At 39.2% G+C, this 23066-nt stretch overlaps 2 protein-coding genes across 3 annotated transcripts in view; one reads left to right on the forward strand and one right to left on the reverse strand.

Moving 5' to 3' along the window:
* The window catches only part of LOC109047807 (protein Wnt-5b), a 78570-nt gene that overhangs the window by 27675 nt on the left and 27829 nt on the right, over positions 1-23066 (forward strand). The gene's annotated exons all lie outside the window — the stretch shown is intronic.
* Positions 18863-21164, reverse strand: LOC109047779 (F-box/LRR-repeat protein 14). Its single transcript, XM_019065444.2, is given in 2 exon segments — positions 18863-19994; positions 19997-21164. Coding segments are annotated over 2 exon segments (1200 nt in total). The 5' UTR covers positions 21108-21164; the 3' UTR covers positions 18863-19905.

The raw sequence follows: 23066 nt of genomic DNA on the forward strand, positions 1-23066 counted from the left end.
CAATAATCAAAAGGTAAAAATCTGCAAAATGAGTATAATTAACTATCTATGGAAGCCTGTTTTTTTTTTAAAAAAAAAGGTAATTGTTTTTTTTTTCTCTCCAAATTTTTAGTTTATATTTAGCTTATCTTTTTATCTCAGAATTATAAGAAACAATGTCCGAATTATGAGATAAAAACACTATAGTGAGATAAAAAGTTGCAGTCAGCTTTTTTAATTTTTATATTGTGGCGAAAACAGGCTTCTATAAATATCCCATATCTATAAATGTAAATTAGAAAGAAATATTTTGGCAGATAACCAGTATGGTACAGAAGACATATTGTGCATCCCTAATTAGAAATTGCCATTTACCTAATTTACATGTTTGAGTTTCTTACTACAATACTCTTCTGATGCAATTTTGAACGCCATTCAATTTTATTTTTACTATGTTTTCATAGTTACATCAACTCCAGTAACTATGGCATTTGGTGGCCACGACTCTGCCAAACAACAGCGCACAGCCGATTTTCCATACCTGATGAACAGAGCCGTATATCTCTCATACAAGAGCGAGAGTATTTCCTCTCGGACGTATTGTCCAGTGCTGTGGGAGGCTGGTGTGACCCGTGTGGCAGCCGTCTCATTGGCCCGTGGTTGTCATGGGGATGTGTCTTGGCTGAGGTGCTAGTGGATGGAGTGATTTTTTTTCTGCTTCAAGCAGGTGCTCAGCATCTTCCCCGAGCCCTGAAACGAACCGCACATCCCTCATTAGACATTCAGAATCTAATTATATGTATCTACGTCCTCATCGAGCCAGCTATCTTTTCCTCATAAAATCTCCAGAATCATCTACATCCCCTCTGCCACATCAACAAAAATGAGGTGTGCGGGGAGGGGGGACATGATGGTGGCAGTCTTTGATCTGATAGAAGGCCCCTGCAGGGATAGAAGCCTGGGCTGGTGCCAGAACCCCTCTTGGCTGACAGTCTCCTCTGCTGGTTGGCAGCTTGAAGGCTTTGGTGATTAATTCTGCTGGGAGGATGAAAGCGGCTCTAGCCAGCGGCTCCCTGCCTCAGAAGGCCAGGGACATGGTCTGAGCCCAGCTCGGCCCAGCGCAGACCAGCCCAGCCGTGCCTTTTCCCGACTGGCCAGCTGCCTGCCTGCTTGCCTGCTGCCTCAGGACCAAACGCAGCAGGTGATGAACCGGGGAGAGCGATGGGGAGGGTGGAAGACAGTCTGATGTATATTGAACAAGCTTTTATTTTTGTTTCTCCCCCCGTTTCTCCATCTCCCTCTCTCTCTCTCTCTCTCTCTCTCTCTCTGTTCTATGCTGTTTTATTAGCCGGCATCTTTTATGTTGTGCCGCTATGCCATGATAATCCCCTGAGACAGAGCAGCACCCTGTTTCAAACAGGATGTAAGGCACTGCTGACAGCCACACCGCACCAGTGCAGTGAGCCCTGGAGAGAAAGAGAAAGAGAGAGAGAGGGGGGATTTGTGACAGATGCAGAGGTGTAAAAAGAAATGCAAAGGATGAAATACATAGTCGATTTATCTCTAACCCTGCACACTTTTCTGATATCTTCACCTAGAGTTGAGGTATGGGTGGTGTCTGGACTCGTTCCGGCCCCGCCCTCTTGTGTCCTGCATGTAAGCTCCGCCTCTGCCGGAGGGGCCGAAAACAGCCAAACAGCTGGGGTAGGAAGCACAGTTGCATGCATGCAGATTTCAGCTGCGCTTACAATAAAACGCAAGGAAACACGTGTGCACATGTTCGCTTGTGTGTGCGAGCTTGATTTAAACTGAGTTGGGGAAGGCTGTTGAAAATGAAGTTAGCTGTTTAAATTCAAAAGATTGTTTTTATGCTTAAACTAATGCTTTTATTCATAAAGGATGCATTAAATTGTTCAAAAGTGACAGTAAATACATTTATAATATTTCAAAAAAGTTTTTTCTATTCATCGAAGAATCCTGACAAACAATGCATCACAGTTTCTACAGAAATATGAAGCAGTAACTGTTTTCAACATTGATAATAATGTTTCTTGAGAAGCAAATCAGCATTTTAGAATGATTTCTGAATACTCCGCAGCACCGTATTCAAGCATAGGATCTAATCAGAAGACACAAATTAGACCCTGACTCTGTTTAATCCAATTAGCTAATCATTAAATTTAACTTTACAACAAGACCCTTTTGACCTTTGTGCTTTTCAGAGTTGTGTAACACTTCATGCGCAAGTATGGAACTTTCTGCCTGTGGGTCACTTGTTTGTGTGTATCTGCTCTACCATAAACACACACACTGCAGTTAAAAGCAGTATCTAAAGCCCTGGTGGAATCAGATTCACAGGAACCTTTATAACCTCTGACCTCTATCCCAGTATCAGTATCTCAGATTGCACATGAGAGGATGACTAATCTGTATCAGTGCACATACTAATGAGCCTTATGTATATTGTACACTTTCATTTGTGCATTATACACAGATTTGAAAAAAATAAAAATATACATGACCTACTGCTGATTATTAATCTTCTTACTAGCAGATTATCATTGGAAAACTATTTTGAACAGATGCTCATTTCAGATGTTTGCAATCCAGCAGAATTTCGCTCTGTTTTATAAAATTAATGCATAATAGACTATTTTAATAATCAACTAGTCAGTCCTAAAGAAGCCTTGTGTAAATGCACCACTTTAGCAACCAAATTCTGATCAGGCAATGATTTTATTTTTATTTTTGTAAAATAATAGCTGGTTGCTTCTACTCTAAGGTCTGTTGTTGTACATTATATGGCTGTACTATGGTTGTGTATGTGTTTATGAGTGTTAGGTCCACCTGGACTATGTCACTATGTATTTATGGGGTGGCAGGTCAGACAGAGTGACTGTATACCTCCTTTCCTCTGTCTCTGTGTGTGTGTTTGGTAACAGAGGCCTGAGGCACACAGGCTAGATGTGGCTCTTGTTAAGGCCCAGTGAGCAGCCAGGGCAGAGCAGGCTCGCAGCTGGTCTCGAGGCCAGGAGACGGCATCGAGTGTGTGTTACTCTCCCACCCTTCCCCAGGAATATCCCTCGCTCTGCGAAAAGGAAATACTAGATTAAACCAACATTACTCCGAGACCAGTTTTCATGCTAACCACCCGCCTCTGTCTGTTCCTCGCATTTTCTTTTCCACACTCTCTCCAGCTTCGGTTTCCATTGTGTTTTTTTTTCTTTCTGTCCCCAAAGACACCCCCTCATTTTCTCTTTTGGCCTTTTCCTGCCCTCTTTCTCTCCTTCTAGTTTTTTTTCCCCTCACCCTGTGTATGATTCCCTCTCTCCGTCTCTTTTTTCTCTCACACATACTCTCTCCTGGGTGTAACATTGTTGGCAGCCTGTGAGAGAGGCAGCAGCCAGGGCTGTAAGCATATCCTGTGGGAGATCGGTTTTCAGCTGTGTGTTTGCGTATGTGTGTGTGTGTGCATGCCACCGTTGTGCTTTCTTTGTGGGGCGGTGGGGAGTTTTTTCACCTGCTGTAGGGACAGACTCCCAGGTCTTAGAGAGGGCTTTACAGTGGGCGTGGAGAATGCTGCTAATGTTTCTATGTGCAGCTTGGCTTTAGACATCTACTCTCAATGTCCTGCCTGTGTTGAGTCCATACGGGCCCGCACACACACACACACACACACACACACACACACACACACACACACACACACACACACACACACAGCCATGGGGGCCTGTCAATGATTAATAGCTTCTCCCTGAGTGGCATCTTGGGAGGCCCTGAGAGAGAAAGAGGCAAAACAAGAGCTCTGTTTTCCCCTCGGCTCTCCTCTCTTCCTCTTCTGAGACAGTATTCATTCTCAATCCACTCCAGAAAGCTAGATTTAAAGGAAGATGAGGAAATAATATTTGAAATTGCAACAAATTGCATGTCCTTAAAAACAATGGGGTCCAGAAGCTTGAGACCATATTATCTGGAGTTCAATGTCTCAATTGATGTTTAAATTAAATCTAGAAATACATTTTTAATTTGAAAATTAAAAATAAAAATAAAAAAATTTAATTATGTTTTAACATATTATTTGCAATGCATTTTTTTCTTTTGGATTATTTTATGGTTTTAAATATTATTTGTAATTAAAATGAAAAAAAATGAAAGTATTAAATTATGAATTATTGAATATTAATTATTTAAATATTATTTGTAACAAAAATAGAAGCCCTTTAAATTTGTAACAACTGTTAACTTAAATGGTTTTATGCTTTTAAATACTATTTGTAATAAAAATAAAAATAGTAGCATTTTCAGTTTTAAACAAATTGTTAAATTAAAGATTATTTCAATTGTTATGCTTTTAAATATTATTTTTAATAAACAAATTCAAATAGAAGGACTTTCATGTTTTACTTTTAAAAAATTAACTTTTATTCACTTAATTATTATTTGTAATGGAAAAAGAAATAATGGAAAATACTCATTTGGGTTCCACTGTATATCCATTAGAAAAACAACACACTTTGTCTGGCAGAACAAGCAGTTGTGGTCTGAACCAAAGTCAAGACTCTAATTTTCAAAGTCAGGTCATAATGAACTCGACGACTCTGACATTTTCTGTATTTCATCAGGTCCAAAGCGCTGCGTAATGCGGTCAGAAACATGAAAGAGTCTTTCATGCTTTTATGCAAGTTTTATCAAGGCTGAAGCAACAGGGCTTTTCAAGTCGCCCAGGATGAGACCGTATGCAAAAATAAGTTGATAATGATTAGAATAGTGTAATTCCTGTCTCAATATGGTGTAAAGTGACTGTGAATATCTTTGATGGTGTGTGAACAGTACATAGATTATATAAGGACTGTACTGTGAGCCTATTTGATTATAGTGATATTATAATGAGCGGTGAAGCATAATGAATGTCCTCTACATTGATAGTTCTTTTTTTTGCTGAGTAGGTGAAACCAGCATGTACCAAAGTAAATAATAATCCATCCAAAAAATTTAAATCCTTTACTCACCTATATGTCATTCCTAACCAGTATGACTTAATTTATTTTGTGGAACACAAAAAAAGATATTTTAAAGAATACTGGTAACTTTTTTTTTTTTGTCAATGGAACCCAAAATTGTTACCCAACATTCTTCAAAAAAATATTTGGTGTTTCACAGAAAAAGAAAGTCGTACAGGTTTGGGAAGACAGAAGGGTGTATAAATGATGACAGAATTTTTATTTTAAGTGAATATACATTTTCACTTTAAATTCCTTGAAATTAAAAGTGTTGTTGACATACAGTATTCAGTTATATAATCAATGTGGACAGAATAGGCATTTCTTTGCAGACTATGAGCACACTCTGAGGCTCAAAGTGTGAGTATTTCTGGGAACTGTTGTTGGAGATTTTATTGATTTATTATTTTTTTATTTTGTAAAGCACGGCAGCCAGCACACAGATTTTTAGTGTGGTTTTATTGTTATGGCATTAGTGAAATCTAAAGCTGAGCAGGGGGGTCTGCTGTCAAAGGTGAGGCTAAGAGAAGACAAGAGGCCCCGGGATTGAGAGAGTTCAGGCCAGTCTCCATCTGTAAGAGCAGGTCGAGAGGAGGAGGTGGTGGTGATGGGAGGGAGAGAGAGAGGGAAGGGGTGGAGGAGTGGGGCCAGGAGGTGAAAGCCGAGCTGGAATTTGTGCGGTATGCAGAGAATGATGGGATTTTTCCTGCTGGGCGGCTGAGAGCTGCTGCACTGCTGAGCATTGACCAGCACACACACACACACACACACACACAAAGAACTGAAAGCTCTATCACCATCACACTCTCTACCTCACACAAACTCTCTCAATCTCTCGCCCCTCCCTCTTATTCTCTCTCTTTCTCTCTCTCTCTCTCTCTCTCTCTCTCTCTTTCACGTTTGTTTCTGTGAATTGTGGCAACTTTCCATAGACTTCTATTACTTATATACTGATCAAACAATATTTTCTATCCCCTAACCCTAAACCTACCCCTTACAGAAAACCTGACTGCATTGTTACACTTTCAGATATACATCATTTACTTTTTTTTTTTTTCTCTTGTACGGTCCCCACAATGTCAAAAATTTCAAGTTTTACTATCCTTGTGGGGACATTTGGTCCTTACAATGTAGCATAAACAAGTACACACTAACACACACACAAGTGTTTCTTCATTTGGCCCTGTAGACTTTCAGAAAATAAACTGTACTAAAATGTGCTTTTCAGACTCTCACTAGTTCATTTAATTTGTCAGTGGAGATACAGGCATCACAGTCATTTTTTTCCCCGAAATGACTGTTTTTACAGCACAACTCAAATTATGTGTTGAATTTGATAACATTGGTGAAAATAACATTTTACCCATTTTTCGAAGAAAATGGTTGACTTTGTTTTCTTGGTAACCAAGTACACTTGCTTTTGGAAAGACTTGATTAGTGGCAATATTTGTGGTTGTTGTAGAAATGACCATTTTTGGAAGAAAGAACAGAAAAGAAAAGAAAAAGTAATTTTAATAAAACAAAAATGTATAATTATTTCATTTTTATTTAGATTGTCATACTTTTGTATTATATATACAGTACATTTTAAAATGCCAACAGTAAATAAATAAAGCATTGTATAAGGTTTTGTTTCCATTAATGTGACCTTCATATAACAGAAAGAAAGAAAAAAGGTAATTTTAATAGATATTTAAATAGTTTATGATTATTTTTCTATGAAATTATTAATTATAATTCTGAGGCAAGAGTTAAACAAATCAATCTATATAAATACATAGGATTACAAATGAAAGACTGAGTCTGAGGCAAAAGTTTCCAAAGAATCAAAAATAAAAAAAGGCATTGTAAAAAAAAAAAAAAAAAAAAAGTGTCCTTCAGGTAACAAAAAGAAAAGGCTGAAATCTGTTTTAATAAAAATCAACCGTGACAGAAATGTGCTCGTAATGGAAGAAACACCCACACTCGTACAAACTCTCAAAGTAAGAGTATACATCTCCAACAATCTGCCCTGTCCTTTTTTGGATTGTGTTCTGGTCTGTATTGTCATTCTCCTCACTTTATCTCTCTCTCTCTCTCTGCCTTTCAGCAATCTTACTTTTCTGACATTCATGCTTTTTTTTCTTTTTCTCGGTAACTAAAATACTCACACTCTTGTCTTTTGTTCTCCTCTCTCAGTATCTATCTGTTTATTCTCTTTCCTCCTTCACAATTCTTCCCCTAGCTCTCTCTCTCTCTCTCTCTCTCTCTCTCTCGCTCGCTTTCTAGCTCCACCCCCTCACTGTCTCTCTCTTTCTCTCCTCTGAGCCTCCTCTGCTCCGGCTGTTGGCATGCCTCCAGTGCCTGACAGTCACAAGATTGTTATTTCATTTATTTAGTCTTTTTTTCCTCCTATTTTCTCTCTGTTGCGTCTCTCTAAATATATGTGTCATTGTTCAGAATGACCTTATCGGTCATGAGCTGTTCTTGGGGATCATGAGGTTTGTATTTTCATTCTAGTTTGTTAGTTATCATAAAATATTGAAAAATGGAATCTTGCTTTTTTCCCTCATAGCCAAATGATTTTTTGTTCTCCATTATTTGTGCAGAATCTTTTCAAAACTTGTAAAGTTAGGGTGCTGTCTGGGTAGGCAGTGATGCAGTTCACTAGGTTTTGGAACAGACCTTTTGTGTTTGCAATCTTGAGAATAGATACAACAACTGTACTGCCTTTGTTTAGCTCTTCATCCCTCTCTTATTCCGTGTCTCTTTTTAGGCCTCTTTTTCTCTCTCCTGGTATTCTGGACAGGTCGTATATAAGAATACGAGAGCCATTTTTTCTTCTTTTGTCTGAGGCAACTTTTGAGAAATTCCTGACTCCCCCCTCGCCTCCTTGAATGAGAAACTGTCAGTTTAATTGGCTGTGATCTCGTATGCAAAGCTGCTTTCACTTATTGCACTCAGGTCTTATCCTTTAAATATGGATAAGATGATTTGAGGGGGGAAAGCACAGGGTCATCTGCCGCCTGTATGCTTTGAATTAAAGCCAGACACGCTGGGGTTCGTCCCATATAATTTTTCTCAAACCGTGATATATATATTTTTCCTCATCCTGGTGCAGTAGATTTCCACTTATTAAAAATTCTGCTCTGTCTGAAAGTCCCTGTCTGTCTCTCCCAAAGTCTCTAAAGCACATCAGCGGGCAGAATATTGCAGGAGTCGGAAATGGGGAGCAGTGAAGTGGCAAGGCCTTTTTCAGAATCACTTAACGCTCATAAACAAAACACATCTGCAACAAAATCTGCAATCATGTCAGCTCTAATCCTGAGAGACAAATCCGTTTTACAGAGGCAGAGATGAAGAGGTACAAGGAGAACGGGACAGCAGGAGAGACTGAGTTACATTACATTTATGGAGAAACTCTTTGTGTGTGTTAGTTCATAGATTAAATTGCATTCATATCCCATATCATACATATTTCCAGTGTTGTTATTGTTAAATAAAACAAAAACTATTAAAAACCATTTTCATTAACTGAAATAAAGTTGAAATAACATATAGAAATATAAATATTTGATGATAAGCTTAAACTTTAACAAAAAACTGTTCATGAATTTTGCTAGGAATCTTTTTAAAATTTCTGAGTGAATCACCAGTTCACAAAAAAAAAAAAATTCAGTGTACTAAAATTATTAGACTTTAATTTAAACTAAATTTAAGGTAAATAGATATATAAAAAATAACATTTATACAAATAAAATGTAATAATGACAAAAATAACAAAACTTTTTAAAATTAAACTGAAAATATATAATTGAAATTTGAGGTACATATATAATTGAAAATATTAATAAATGCTATAACAGTATTTAAATAATACCAAAATAACACAATGGACTTCACTAGAACTTAATGCCGAAAAAGCAGCACATTTTTTATTAAGATACAAAAACACTGTGATTTTCTTTAGAATTAATCAAGCACAACAAGACCAGGGACATTTATTAAGAAAGTCCTTTTGATTTCATGTTTTTAAAGTTGTTTAAGTGGTCAGATGTTGAAGTATTATGCTTCAGAGCGGTAGGAAGAGAAATCAAGGCAGCTAGTTGTCGAGGGGCTGGTGTGAATTCCCCGTCTGGCCTGGATTTAATTGAAGTCTTGTGTCATCACTGCAGTAACACGAGCGGGTGGATGTTGCTGAAATGTATTAACATTAGTTCCCTAATAGGGTCACTCCAGAGCAATCTTTTTTCTCCCTCTCTGGCTACATCCATCCAAACGCACATATACATTTCTAAATATAACTGTGCACATTTGCAAGTTTGTGTTGTCTTCTATTTAGCCACTCCAACATGGAGATCTCTTGTGGAGCAAAAGAAGAAGATTATCCAGAAAATCATTGGCTGTGTATATATCCCCCCTCTCCCCTTCCCGCGTAATGCCATGGAGTATGTAACAACATTAATCATATCTATCTAAAATCAGGGGCTCTGATACACTCTCAGATAGAAATGCAATGCAGGGCCTGGAATGGGCTGATAAACATCAGCACAAGACTGAGTTTCCAATTCCTGCCTCAGAATAGACCCTGGGCTGAAATGAGAGAGAGAAAGAGGGAGAATGAGAGAGGGAGATTGAAATGTGGGGGAGAGAGAGAGGCAGCACTCTCCGGCCCTGTGTCTGTCGGAGTGAATGAACCATGTGACAGGACATGTCGCGTTGAGTGACAAAGCAAAAAAAAAGAGAGTGAGAGAAGTGGCAGCACTAAAGTAAAACACTATCCACAGTTTCCCAGCATCCAGCCGCAGCACGGAGAGAGAGAGAAACAGGAAAGGGGGAGGAAGAACAGATGGAAAAAGTAGCCGACGCACAGCAAACAGGACGTATGTGGTTTTTATGAGCCGATATATGCAAGCACATGTGTTGCATAAAAGAAAAAAGAATACAGTTAACCCAAAAATTAAAAGTCTGTCATTTTAAACTTACCCTCATGTTGTTTCAAACCTATATGACTTTCTAGATGTTCTTTTCCACACAATGAAAATGAATGGGAATGGACATTATTAAGCTTCAGAAAACAGTCTATACAACCAAATATAGGTTAGCTTTCAGTTGTTATTCATTGATATTGTTCATATATGCTTCAGCACTGAAAATTAACGGCTGTGTATATTCAAATATGTATTTTAAAAAACGTTTTGTGCCACATTTGATGTCATTAAGAATGACGGGCATGTTTTTTGACCAATTGCACTTTGGTAATTTGCATATGCAGCAGCAGATGTTTTTTAGTCTTAACCTTAAACACAGCTATTGTATGACGAAGATGTGTGCTCATTAACCATTAAAGGTTCTTTATTGGCATTTTTTATGTTCCATGAAGAAATTTTAACATCCATGCAATCTTTTCATTGCATGTAAGGTAGGCTACTTTATAGAGGAGAAAGGTTCTTTAGATTATTAAAATGTTCTTTACACTGAAGCCCCGTTCACACCAAGAACGATAACTATAACAACACTATCTCATGACCAATTCATATGTATTTTACGAGGTGGCTAATTTGTACGATTTTGTACAATTTGTCTAGACCCCAGTGACGGGTAGGTTTAGGGGCAGGGTTAGGTGTAGGTAATTCATACAAATTCATACGAATTGTGCAACTCATAAAATACGTATGATTTAGCACAAATCATATGTATTTGTACGAGTGAGGTCGTACAAATTAGCCACCTCGTAAAATATGTACGAATTGCCATGAGATCGGGCTGACTATAAAGATGACTATAAAGATAACTATAAAGATAATGTTAGTGTCCACACCAGCGGATGATATCGTCTGTTTATTCTAAGTGCATGCCGCTTTAAATTCTCTTGCTCATATTGCAGGATTGATTCTGATTGGCTGTCAGTGTTTGTATCGTTCATCAGCTGGAAAAAAATTGTTCTGGAAGTGATTCCAACAATATCGTTTCTCTGTGCCTTTATCGTTATAGCTGTGTTGTGGACTCTGCTAGTCTTTAATATTGAGAACGATTTTTAGAACTATATCTTTATCTGTATTTTTATAGTTAGCGCCCTTGGTGTGAACGGGCCTCAACAATTTTTTAGAACTGTCAACTGAAAGGTTCTTTGGGAAACCAAATTGGTTCTTCTTTGGCATTGCTTACAAAAACACTTTTGCTTTTTGTCCATTTCAGAGCTTGAGAGTAGGGCTGCTTGATTATTCAAAAGTGATTATCATGCGCATCTTGTCAGTAAATCCGGTTCTGTTATCAGCCGTAAATCATCATCGCATGGAGCAGCATTTACTACACAGAGCCGTAGTTCACTGACAAGTCATGCAAACCAAAAAAAAAAAGCATTTTATTGCACGATTATGTAATCGAAGAAATCGTTTGCGATAATGACAGCTGTTTGCATAGCTTCTCAGTGAACTATGGCTCTGTGTAGTAAATGCTGCTCCATCTGAAAGCATGTGAAAATACCACATTTAATAACATATTTTTACTCCAAACTCACTTCATAACGTCATTTAAGTGTTTAAAATAAATCCTTCTGTGAGATGATGTGGCTTCTTATACAGAATAAGGCACGCAACATATTTCATAGTATTCTAAGCAGTGATTAAAGGCATTGCATTATAAATATACTTTATTTTAATGAACATTATAATAATAACTCAGATAAATCATATTTTGTCATAATCGTGTGTTTATTAGTCACGTTGAATCAATAAAAACAGGGCAAGAGCGCCCTCTGGCCTTTGAATGGAGATTTACTGCTGTTCACATAACCGTGCTTCACTGAAAGATACGCATGACAATCGCTGCTTCTGTCGAATCGCAATTACGATTCCATTTTGATTTATCATGCAGCCCTACTTGACAGCATCCTTACTTATTAGCTTTCATTGTTCTTGATTCTCTTTTACATGAAATTTTCTAAATTTCTTCTGTTTCACAGAAGAAAATGGGGGTGAGTAAATGATAAACTACCCCTTTAAATATTGAAAAGTACATGGAGAGTGCAAGATACATGTGAAGAATAATGTTAGAGAACAGGGCAGAGATGTCAGAAATGTGAAACGGTTGAAGATTTGGTGAGATAGAGAGAGAGAGTAGATACTGAATAAGGAGAGAGAGAGAGAGAGAGAGAGAGAGAAGAGGGGAGAAAGAATGCTCTGCATACCGCATGGCGATAACGTCAGACACTTTATAAATTTCCCTGGCTGAGTCGGACCACTGCCTCGAGGCAGACACAAGCTGAGCTTCTCCATGTCACACTCAGAGCCTCTAAATCTCAAAGAGAGAGATAGAGAGAGAGAGAGCAAGGCATTAACAGTGGGCTGAGAGAAAACTGATGGATGGCCATCAGAGAGTGAGAAGGCTTTGTCTGGAAAAAGGAAGGACAGAGAAAGAGAGGAAATGAGATGAAAAATGGGCTCGGTGCTGCCCAGTATGTTTGGTTTCATATTCCTGCATTGCCCACAGCTTTTTAGCTCAGCCCAAATGGCCAGAAGCATTGCAATCATCTTGTAAAGCATTTATTTTAGGAACAGAAGTACTGCTTCACCCTCCTCTCTTTTCTAATTTAAGCCCCTCATAAAAATCATCTTGAAGTACAGAAATTTTGCTTTGTCATTATACAGGACTTCAAATAGTCAGTGTCTTGTCTTGAGTCTTCAGCTGTGAGGAGGAGAATTAATATACTTTCAGTCAAAAAAAGTTCTTGTAGTCAGCTCTTAAAGTAATAGTGCACCTAAAAGTGCAATATTTTAGGTCAACCATCCCTTTAAAAGTGAAACCTTTTGAACACTTTATTTGTATTTCTGTGCATACCCACCTTTAGCAACTCCAGCCACTTCCTGTCAGCAGTCCAGTCTATGTGTTCTTTTGAAGAGCTGAAACAATAGTAGCTGCCTTTTTGCTGACGCTACAGTTTAACTACTCTTTGAGCTAGTGGGCCTGGTTCATGTAGCCCTGTGGGTGCGGGTGCGTTAATAAGCAGCTAACTGCCAAAGCAGGATCTTAATATGATTCACTCATCTATATTGCATCCTGTTTTTAGTTATACTTCTACCAGTCTGCTGTCCATTTTAGTAACTGTTTTACTGCTGTTTTTGTGCTCTGGCTCTGAGATAGATAGATAGATAGATAGATAGATAGATAGATAGATAGATAGATAGATAGATAGATAGATAGATAGATAGTAACTAAGTAAAGCAATTAGTTACTTTTTCAAGAATCAATGCAATATTGTAATGCATTAGCTACTTATAAAACTAACTTTCCCCAACACTGCAGACAGATATCGAGATTTTCTATCCCATTAATTCAGACTGTGTACCTTATTTCCAGAAGCAGCATTTTCCTCTGGCATTTAAGGAGGAAAAAATCTAAACGAAGAGTTCAATCAGGCAGTATGAAACTATAAGTGTTCCTTCTCCCCCTGCGCTCTCCTGTGTTTGTGCACTTGAGCCGGTATTGAGAGATGGGCTCAAGAGAGCCCGGCACTAAACTTGATCAAACCGGTCTATTTGTCTTTAAAGCTCCCGAGACATGCTTCACTTCCTGTTGTGTAACACTGCCTTTTCTACATCTCTGACTGAGCTATGCAATACCCAGGCCTAGAGATAGAGAGGGAGAGAAAAGAGGCACAATTCTGTTGCTGCTCAACATGTTCCGCTTTGAACACTCTTCCAGAATATTCTGCTATTTCAAAAGCTAACATCATAACAAACATGGAGTTTGAGCATCGTCATTTTGAGAGAAACAGCTTACACAAAAATGACAATTTCATCATTTACCTATCCTCATGTTGAATTTCCAGTTTATAATTTATATTATAATTTACATTCTGATCATATGGCTTTAGAAGTAGTTGTTTGGACTACATTTATGAAGTATGCAAAGCAAAGCAATCATGTAGTGTTGGAATAAGTAATTGATGACAGAATTTTCTTTTTTTAGAAAGAGAATTGTTTTTAACATTTTTTATCATTCAAATAAAGATCCATTCATTCTTTTAAATGCCACAATGCCATTTATTTCTGTCATTCACTTAATGCATGTCATCAATCTGTGGTATGGCGGTAAAGTCAGTTTTCTTGTAATGGCTATGGTGCCATGTTGGATCTACTGGATTTATCTTATCCAGATTTTGTTGGCAATGCAATGGGTTTTTTTATACCTCGCTCAGGATACCGTTTTATTTCATTTCAACCAATAACTTTGATCTAACTTCACTCTAAAAAGCGTCTGGCAAGCTACACATTCCACTGGATTTATAAACCCATCGGACCTACAGTGCTTTTTGTATATGTAGTGCTTGAAAAAGTGTCTACCTAACCAAAACATTATGGATGTGCCTCTTAGATAATTCCAAATGCCACAGTGGTTTTAAAAATACATCCTCTTGTGGGGAGCAGCTCAGTCGGCTGTCTCGACGGATGTGACGGCCAGAGGCTGCTGTATTTCTGTGAAGAGGTTTTAGCTACAGTAGTGTGCGTCCCCTCGTCATCCATCTCTCATGAACTTTCTTCCTTTTAGCGCTCTCTCCCTCTCTCTCTCTCTTTCCATCGCTTCCCTTTTTGAGTGGATTCAGAGCACCACACACAACACTCACGCCCTCTCTACCACCCACACTCTGAGGAGCAACAAATCTCCTTCTACACAGTCAGCCTGTAGCCCGGGCACACACACATGTACTCGTCTATCAGCTTACCTTTTAAATTATAAAGCCAAGCCACAGAAAAACACGGAGGCTAAGAAATAAACCAGTCTTACACAATTTTGTTATGTTCACAAGCATCTCTTCCCTGTTACCTTCCTGTTTCTCATGCATCTCTTCCCGTTTTATGCATTTTAGCATGACCAAAACGCTGCACTGACCAATCAGTAGCCAGGACGGGAGCGATGTATTTTTTTTCTGTGTACATTTTATTGCAGCTGTTCAGTCAGAATTTTTATTCTTGACTGTAAAAGGTGCGCCTGATAGTTTGGGGTCAAGGATTAACGCTAAAATGGGCAGTTTAGAAGCAACAAAGCTTCCAATCACTGGTTGTCTTTTTTTTCCCCATATCGTTTTTTTGTTGTGCGGTGTGGTTTTCAGTCTCGCACTCAAGTTTCTTTCATGCACAGACCTCTTGCCTCCAGAGTGCTGCTGGAGAGCTGCATTTCGCTGCATATGAAAGCAGATACGATCCAGAACATGTGGACCCGTCACCTAATACAATCAGAACAAAGGGGAAAACTGGTGCAACACAAGCCTGAGTCCCATTTTTTTAGAAAAAGAGAAGAAAGAGAAAAATAGAGTCTAAGATATTGAGTTTATGTGTGTGTGTGTGTGTGTGTGTGTGTGTGTGTGTGTGTGTGTGTGTGTGTGTGTGTGTGTGTGTCTGAGAGGATTGAGCCGGCAAACACTCCCTAGCAAGACAAAGACATGCACAAATCTGCCAAGTCACACACAGCTTTCCTTCATTTTCCTAAATTTTGCCTAGAATTTGGACAGTGTCTGTGGATTTTTGTGCCTATACGGGTCATTTTTGCAAATTTGTTTCCATCACTGCATGTGTGTAAAGGGTGGGGCGAGGGCGACAGATTGGGTCTCCTGGCTCTGGCCCCTCTTTACTCACACTTCCAGCAAGGTCACATGACACCAGTCAAACTCTGTCACAACCTCACCGGGGGAGAGCTGGCAGCAACAAACCAGAGCAAACCTGGACGATACACACACACCCACAAATCTACTTGCCTTCACCTACCTTTTCATCTGGCTGCTTAAAAAAAAGCGCTTGACGTACAGTTTGTGCTGTAAACCAGTTGTGTGCTCATAAAGATGCCATATGGCCGTCATCCAGTCCACAGTGTGAAAATACCGCTGTGGATTAGTTCTAATGAGAGGTATGACTAAAACCTGACAGCCATGTGAGACAGTAACCATCATACGCCTTTTCACCACAGAGTTAATTCCACTCTTTTCAAACTCAAATCTCTCAGTGCACTGTGAGTCACAAACTTTTGCATCAGATTTTGTTGACGGACTCGGCAGCCATAGAAGAATCTGTTTAACCACCAACATGTGACTCTACAGTTGTGCTTTATAAAATTCTGTTTCAAAATTTCAAATTAAATGAGTATTGTAAGTTCAGTACAAATTAAGCTCAGTCAAGTTTTTATGGCATAATGTTCTTCTGTTTAAAACAGCCAAATCTGGGTTACAGGGAGGTAACTACACTAAAAAATAAAAAGTTGAGAAAAATTAAAAGTTTAAGGCAAACAGCTTCAGCAGATTTTGGAGTTTTCTCAACTTGTTTTTGTAGGAGATTTTTGAGTTTTCTCAACTTTTTGATGTATAAACTGAAAACAACAAGTTAAGAAAAGTCCAAAATCTGCTGAAGCTGGTTGCCTTAAACTTTTCTCAACTTTCTATTTTTTACAGTGTACAGTGGAAGTTAATGGGGCCAATATGTAAATACTGTTTCAAAACACTATAAAATAAAAAGAAAGAGGAAAAAAAACTTTTCTGTCAGGGCATTATTTGTTAAAGTTATGGACATAGCCGTTCAATGTGACAAACTACACTGTAGTTACAACTACAACTAATTTTGTTAGTCCACAACTAAAAAAATACAAAATACTAGTTAAAAAAATCAATACAGAATCCAATACATTTCCTTCATTTTAATACAGTATATTGTGCCCTATTTTTGCTGATTTTGTTTAAGTGTATGATAGCCAGAAGACAAACAATATTCTTGTAAATATGATTTTAGCATGGGGGGGATCATTTGCTATCCTTTTTTGTTGTAAACTTTGCAACTGCATTGTATGATTTTGTTATAAAAACAATTAAGAAAGAAAGAAGGGACAAGATTTAATTATTTTTGTGGTAATAAACATTATGCCAAAAACTGCTATTATTGAACTAAACGTGTACTGAACAAAAAAAAAGATATTACTTTTAATTTATTTTTCCTGAGTGAAAAGATTTTCTGTTGCTCAATTCGTACATAGAGAGAAAGTTCAGTCTTAAGTATTTGATCCTGTGCAGAATGAAGCAACAGATTGTTCTCTTCACTCACATGCCCTTTGCATTTGGCCTTATGCAGTTGTTCTGAACGAATAAACAGCAATGCCACACACAGAGACGCAAAACTAAAGCATCTCTCATGTGCCATGTTTGCTAGACGGTGCCGGCCTCCTTAAGTCAGACAGGGTTCTTGCACTGGGTTCTTTTTTTTTCACAGAGCAAAGTCAAACAGTGACTCACAAATTCCTGTCCATTTTCCAGCGATGTGGCAGGCACGGCTTTCAGCCACCTTTCCTCTAACCCTGACTGCAAACAAATCAGATTTTCGTAGTGATTTTCAAATCAAACCATAAGTGACTTTTATCAGATGATTAGATTTTTTTGATCTGTGCTTGATTTAGGCTGTCTGATCAGATCGCATGGGCCTACTAAAATGCCTGTAACTTCAGACAGGAGCAGAATAACCTCCAACCCTTCCACACCCACCTTTCTGGAACATTCTGAACCTTCAAAGCGCCTCACTGTAACCCAGAGACACCTTCATCCACAGGTGCTGGGAGAGCTATACAGGTCACTGCTAATGTTACGACTGCTTTGTTAGAATCCCCAGCAGTAAAACCAAGCTGTATTTTTATTTTTTTAAAAAGGTGGTGTGAGATTTCTCACTGGTGTAATCGTTTTTCAGCTCTGCTTGCTCAGTTCAGCAAAATCGTAAAATAGTGTGGTTTTTACAACTTTAAAGAAGATCTATGTGATCAACATATCCGAATGTCTGACAAACATCTCCAGTTGTAAAAATGCAACAAAAACTGTAGCTCCAGGAAAAGAAAAAAAATCTATGAACTCAGCAAAGTTAGTAAAAAGAGATGGCGGTAACCTTCAGAAGGGCTTAAATTCTCTCTCGCTCTCTCATCAAGCGCTCAGAGCCCCCGATTAAATCCTCCACCCCTCTGGACGGTGGAGGGGAGCAAAGACTAAAGCTTAAACGCTTTGAATGATGGTGAGGAATGTTCAAAAGTGTCTGTTTGAGGAAAGGGGGGTGGGCTGAGGTTTTTTTTTTTCTTCTTTTCTGGGGGGGGGGGGGACTCCTGTGGGACAAACCCCGTCTCTCAGATCTGGTATGCGTGACTGAGCAAGAAGAAGAAAAAAAATCCTAAACCTGGCTTCTTAACTTGGGGAAACAATGGCAACTGTTGAGAACAGGATTTATAATATTTCGCTTGGTGAAAAATATCCACTATTATAGCCACCATATTGATATCAGATGCTTTAACAGTATGTATATTATTGGATTGGATGACTTAAATTGTAAAAAAAAGCAGCATTACAGTTTTAACACCCTAACTAGCACAATTAAAGGAAGCATCCATTTTGTTGCAGTTCATAAATGATGTAACAAACATGCATGCTCTTAACACACAAATATCACTTCCATCGTCCTCTAAAACACTCATTTCTCAAATCCACTACATTGGCAATCGACCAAATAAACCCCTAACCCTATTATAGCAACATTATCTGTGATACTGCCTAAACATTATGACGTTTAGAATCAAAAGGGCACCAATCCAAACCGAATGCATGAATTATAGAAAAAAATCACAACCAGAAAAAAACCTTTCCCCACAACGAAATTCAGAGTGGCTCTTTTATTTATATAAATATCAACTTTAATGTTTTTACTGTAAGAATATAAAACATTTTAATTTGGGATTCTTTTTACAAATACATTTACAGTACAATAGAACACAGTAGCTTCTCAGCAGGACTCAATACATGTTGCAGGTCGATACATCATGGTACATATATATTGGCCTGACATGCATTTTGCGTGTTACCCTCGTTTCGACCATGTCTTTTATATGTAAAGTTGAATATTATTGTATTTAAAACAGACAGATTGTTTTATAACACCATGTGCCCTGTTTCAATCCTGTGAAGAGGCAAACAAGGTGTCAAGTGAATTGCTAACAGGGGTTTTTCTTTTCTTCTTTTTTAGGGACAAAATTCACTTCAATTTGAAGTACAACGCTCTGAATAACAGCCATTAATTAATATCTGCTTACATAAGCATAAATACATCAGCAGAGGTAACCTCTTATTCAAAGCAGGAATTAAAGGCTTTCAGGCCTGCAAAATTGAGCAAAAACTAAAAGAGATTGGAAATATAAAAGCTTAAGTGTACAAACCCAGTATTTTTGCATAAGGGTAGCTGACATATAGCATGTCCATGAACTTTTGAAGATTTTAGTCTTGTCATTTATACAATGTATAAGGGAAAATGTTGTTTTTAAATATTTTTTTTCTTTCTCATTTTTAATCACTACTTAATTTTAAATGGTCCTATGGTGTGATAAATTATTTGTTTAAAGCACAAATATTGCATGTAGTCTCTCAATTAATTTAAGATCACAAAACGGCATTGTTTAATAATTACAGAAGATCTACAACATTTTAAGGTGAACTGTCACATCACAGGACGCTTGCGAAACTGCTTGAAATTTGATGTCAACTACCCATAGACTTGTTTTGAAAGATATTTCGTTGGCTATCTGAAGGAAGGGAAATAAAAAGGTAGTCTGAATCCATCCTTTCTTTCAGTCTTTTTGCTTTCATTGAGCCAAAGACGAGATAAAGGGGGAGGGGATTGTTTTTCTAGGCACAAATTCTCATTCTTCTTAAGAATAACAATATAATACATCTAACGAGGTAGCCAAAATATCGCGACACTCTGGGAGGAGGAGGTTTAATATTGCGATTTGTTAAGAAAAAACAAAACAACTTTTTGTGTGTTATAATAGCAATAACTGGCACATGTATCACATTCAGCATTTTAAGCTTCTTTTTATGTACTTTGCTCTATTGAAATTCACCCATCCCCCTTCCTCCCTCCCTCCAAAAACCCCCCAAGTTTCACCTCACTTTCTCACTTTCAGTCATCTGCCAAAGGCCCAGGTTCAAAACTTTAAGGCAGGGGAGCTGCGTGATCCTCTCCAGTCCCCCCTAGTGATTTTCGTACATCCATACAGATCGATGCCGGTCAGCTGCGTCAAGTGGTCTGCGATCAGCTCCAGTCCTTTGTCTGTAATCCGCACGCACTGGCCGATGTTCAGCGTCCTCAGCTCGTGCATTTGGCGCACCATCCTGTTGATGCCATCGTCACTGATGTGGCACGAGCACAGCGACAGCGACTTGAGCTGGTACAGGCCCTGCGCGATATAAGCCAGGCTCTGGTCGCCTATCTTGTCGCAAAACGACACGTCGAGTCCAGAGAGTCTCAACGTGCCCATGGCGAGGTGCATGATGCCCGTGTCGCTGATGTTGTCGCACGAACGCAGATTAAGGCTCCACAGGCTCGTCATGTGAGAGAGGTGGATCATGCCAGCATCCGAGATGCCCCCGCAGAAACTCAGGTTGAGCACTTTGAGCTTGGTCAGGCCTTTCGAAATGTGCTTGAGGGACAAGTCCGTCAACTTCTGGCAATCCTGCAAGGTCAGGTATTCCAGACTGAGGCAGCCCTCCGCCGCGCTCCGGGTCATGCCAGCCAAGTGCCCTATGCCCACATCCGAAACATGCCGGCAGCTCCTCAGATTAAGACTTTTGAGTCTGTGCAAACCCCACGCGATGAGCAACAAGCCCGTGTTCGTGATGTTACTGCAGCCGCCCAGTTCCAGCACCTCCAAGTTTTTCAGATACTGCGCTATTCTGCCCAAACTGGAGTCCGTGATCTGCTTGCAAAGGCTCAGATTGAGCACCTTCAGGGAAGGGATCTCCTGCACGAACGCGTGCCCCAGGCCGTTATCCGTTAAGTTATAGCAGCCGCTCAGATTCAAGCTCTCGATGTTGGGCATTCCCTGGATCACGTAGCTGAGGCTGCGCCGCAGGCTGAGGATCTGAACGCGCCGGATGCCCCGCGCCTGGAGGCTGGGGAACAGGGACGGATTCGCTCGCCTCAGATGCAGCTTGGCTTCCACCCCCCTCCACACGGACTTGTGGTAGGATGCGTCCCTCCACGCCGTGCACACTTGGGCCACTCTGCCTTTGTCCCTCACGTCCAAGTAGCTGAAAATCATGGCTAAAATCTCCGGGAAGAGACATGAGATGTGCGTCTCCATCTTCCAAACGCGCTCAAGAAAACAAACGGCGGTAAACCAACACCAACCAACACCCACCCTCCCCGCACTCACCCCACTAAGGAAAAAGAAAAAAAGGCTTTTAGAAAGCTCCTCAAGCTTTTACTTTTACATTTAACTGTGTAAATCGACAACTCTCCGTCCCGGGTGATCCTTTCAGCGGTGTAGGAAGGATTCAAATGCAAAAAATGCCCCCAAAAGACGCTTGATCGCGATTCAGACCGACAGCGTTCGGCGGTCAGGCAGCGCTGCTGCCCGTTTGGCGCTTTGATAATAGTCTTCGCTCGACCCGGGGATCCAGACGGTCGTACATTTTCAAAAGATGTCTAAAACTGCCACAAACCTCGGGAGAAAATAAATTCAGTCCGCTATCAGATAAAAGAGTGAGGTTTCGTTTCGCGTTTGTGCTCCGCTCGCACTCATTGCCAAGCCGAGGGGCTTCCTGCTGCCTTTGTCTGATCTTTTCAAACTGACTTGGCAGGGCCGCTAGCACAGAGCAGCTGCGGGGGAGACGCGCATATTTTAAACCCGTCAAAACCGCGCAAGTTATTTAAGAACAGACTGTAACTTATAAAACAGGACCTCACACGTTTGTACTTATTGCCCCAGTCCGTGTTCTGTTTTCCTTTAAACTGTTATGAAAGAAATTTGTGTTGTGGGTGTTTGTTGCCCCCCTTTTCGAAAGCAAAGTGGTTTAGCCCAACTCAGCTGGAACAGTAAGAATAGTTCCCCTGGAAACCAACTTCTTACAATTCAGTTCACTTTACCCTTAACCCTTCAGCCTCCGTGTCAGATGCTGGTATTTTTTGCAGCTGTTAGTTCAGTTTTATTTATTATTAGAGTAAAGTTACCTTTTAAAGTGGCATAGTGTGTAAATAATAGATATTTATGTGTATAAAACAAGCTATAGAAAGGTCTCATTGTAAAATGTTTAAGCATTATAAAAATCAAAAAATAAAAAACATGCTAAATATTATTATTAATAATTCAAATAATAAATACAGGTGATATGAACATAACTATCAATATAATTTTAGTTTTAAATGTTAATAAAAATGTATGCACTTATCTTGCTATTTATTTATTTATTATTCCTGTCATGATTCTTTAACTATTATACAGTCATACCTTCATTCACTTCTTGTAAAATAAAAATATCTCATTATAACCCAAACAAAAAGGCAAGCAATGTTAGGCTCTGGCAGTAACAGTTAGCCTTTTTTGCCCCGTCAGTCTTACGTAAGGTAGTTTTTATTCCACCTTTTGCATATTTCCCCGTCTTTGGGCCTCACGCCCCCCTCTGTGGGCTCTTTGGCATTGTTAGCTGATATGACGGGAGCATTTGCAGAAGGTACTGGAGTGTAGCAGAAAGAAGGAAGAAAAGCAGTTTGTGTTTACAAAAGAAAATGCAGCACAGCACAACTGACAGCACAAGTCCAACCCTCCCCACTCCGGCTTTCTGTCTGTCTCGAACCTTCCCTCTACCTCATCACATGTCTTTCTCTCTCTCTCTCTCTCTCTCTCACTCTCTCTCTAACGCTTCAATAAATGTCACTTTTTTCCCTTCCCCCTCCTTCCGCTCTCACTGGTTCAGGTTATAATTGTGTAAAGCACAAAACTCTATCCAACATTACTTCAGAAGTAGCTCACGGTCCTGAACGTTCACTTGAAATCAAAACGGATCTTATTCCATGTTCTTATAGTGTTAAATTTATAAATGCACTTTATTTTTGGCACCGAAAGCCTTGTGGGCAGCGCGTTGACATATAGTGCTTTTGCGTTATGGGTGCCCCGTGTTCGAATCCTGACTCAAGGACCAAAACAAAGAAAATAAGTCTTTCAAAATTTTGATCTGTCCTATCATAATAAAGGTAAAAAATCAAAAAAAAAGTCTAAAAAAACCAAAAAAAAAAAAAAAAAAAAAACATTATAAATGCACTT

This window comes from Cyprinus carpio, chromosome B4 (assembly GCF_018340385.1).
Source record: "Cyprinus carpio isolate SPL01 chromosome B4, ASM1834038v1, whole genome shotgun sequence".
NCBI lineage: Eukaryota > Metazoa > Chordata > Actinopteri > Cypriniformes > Cyprinidae > Cyprinus > Cyprinus carpio.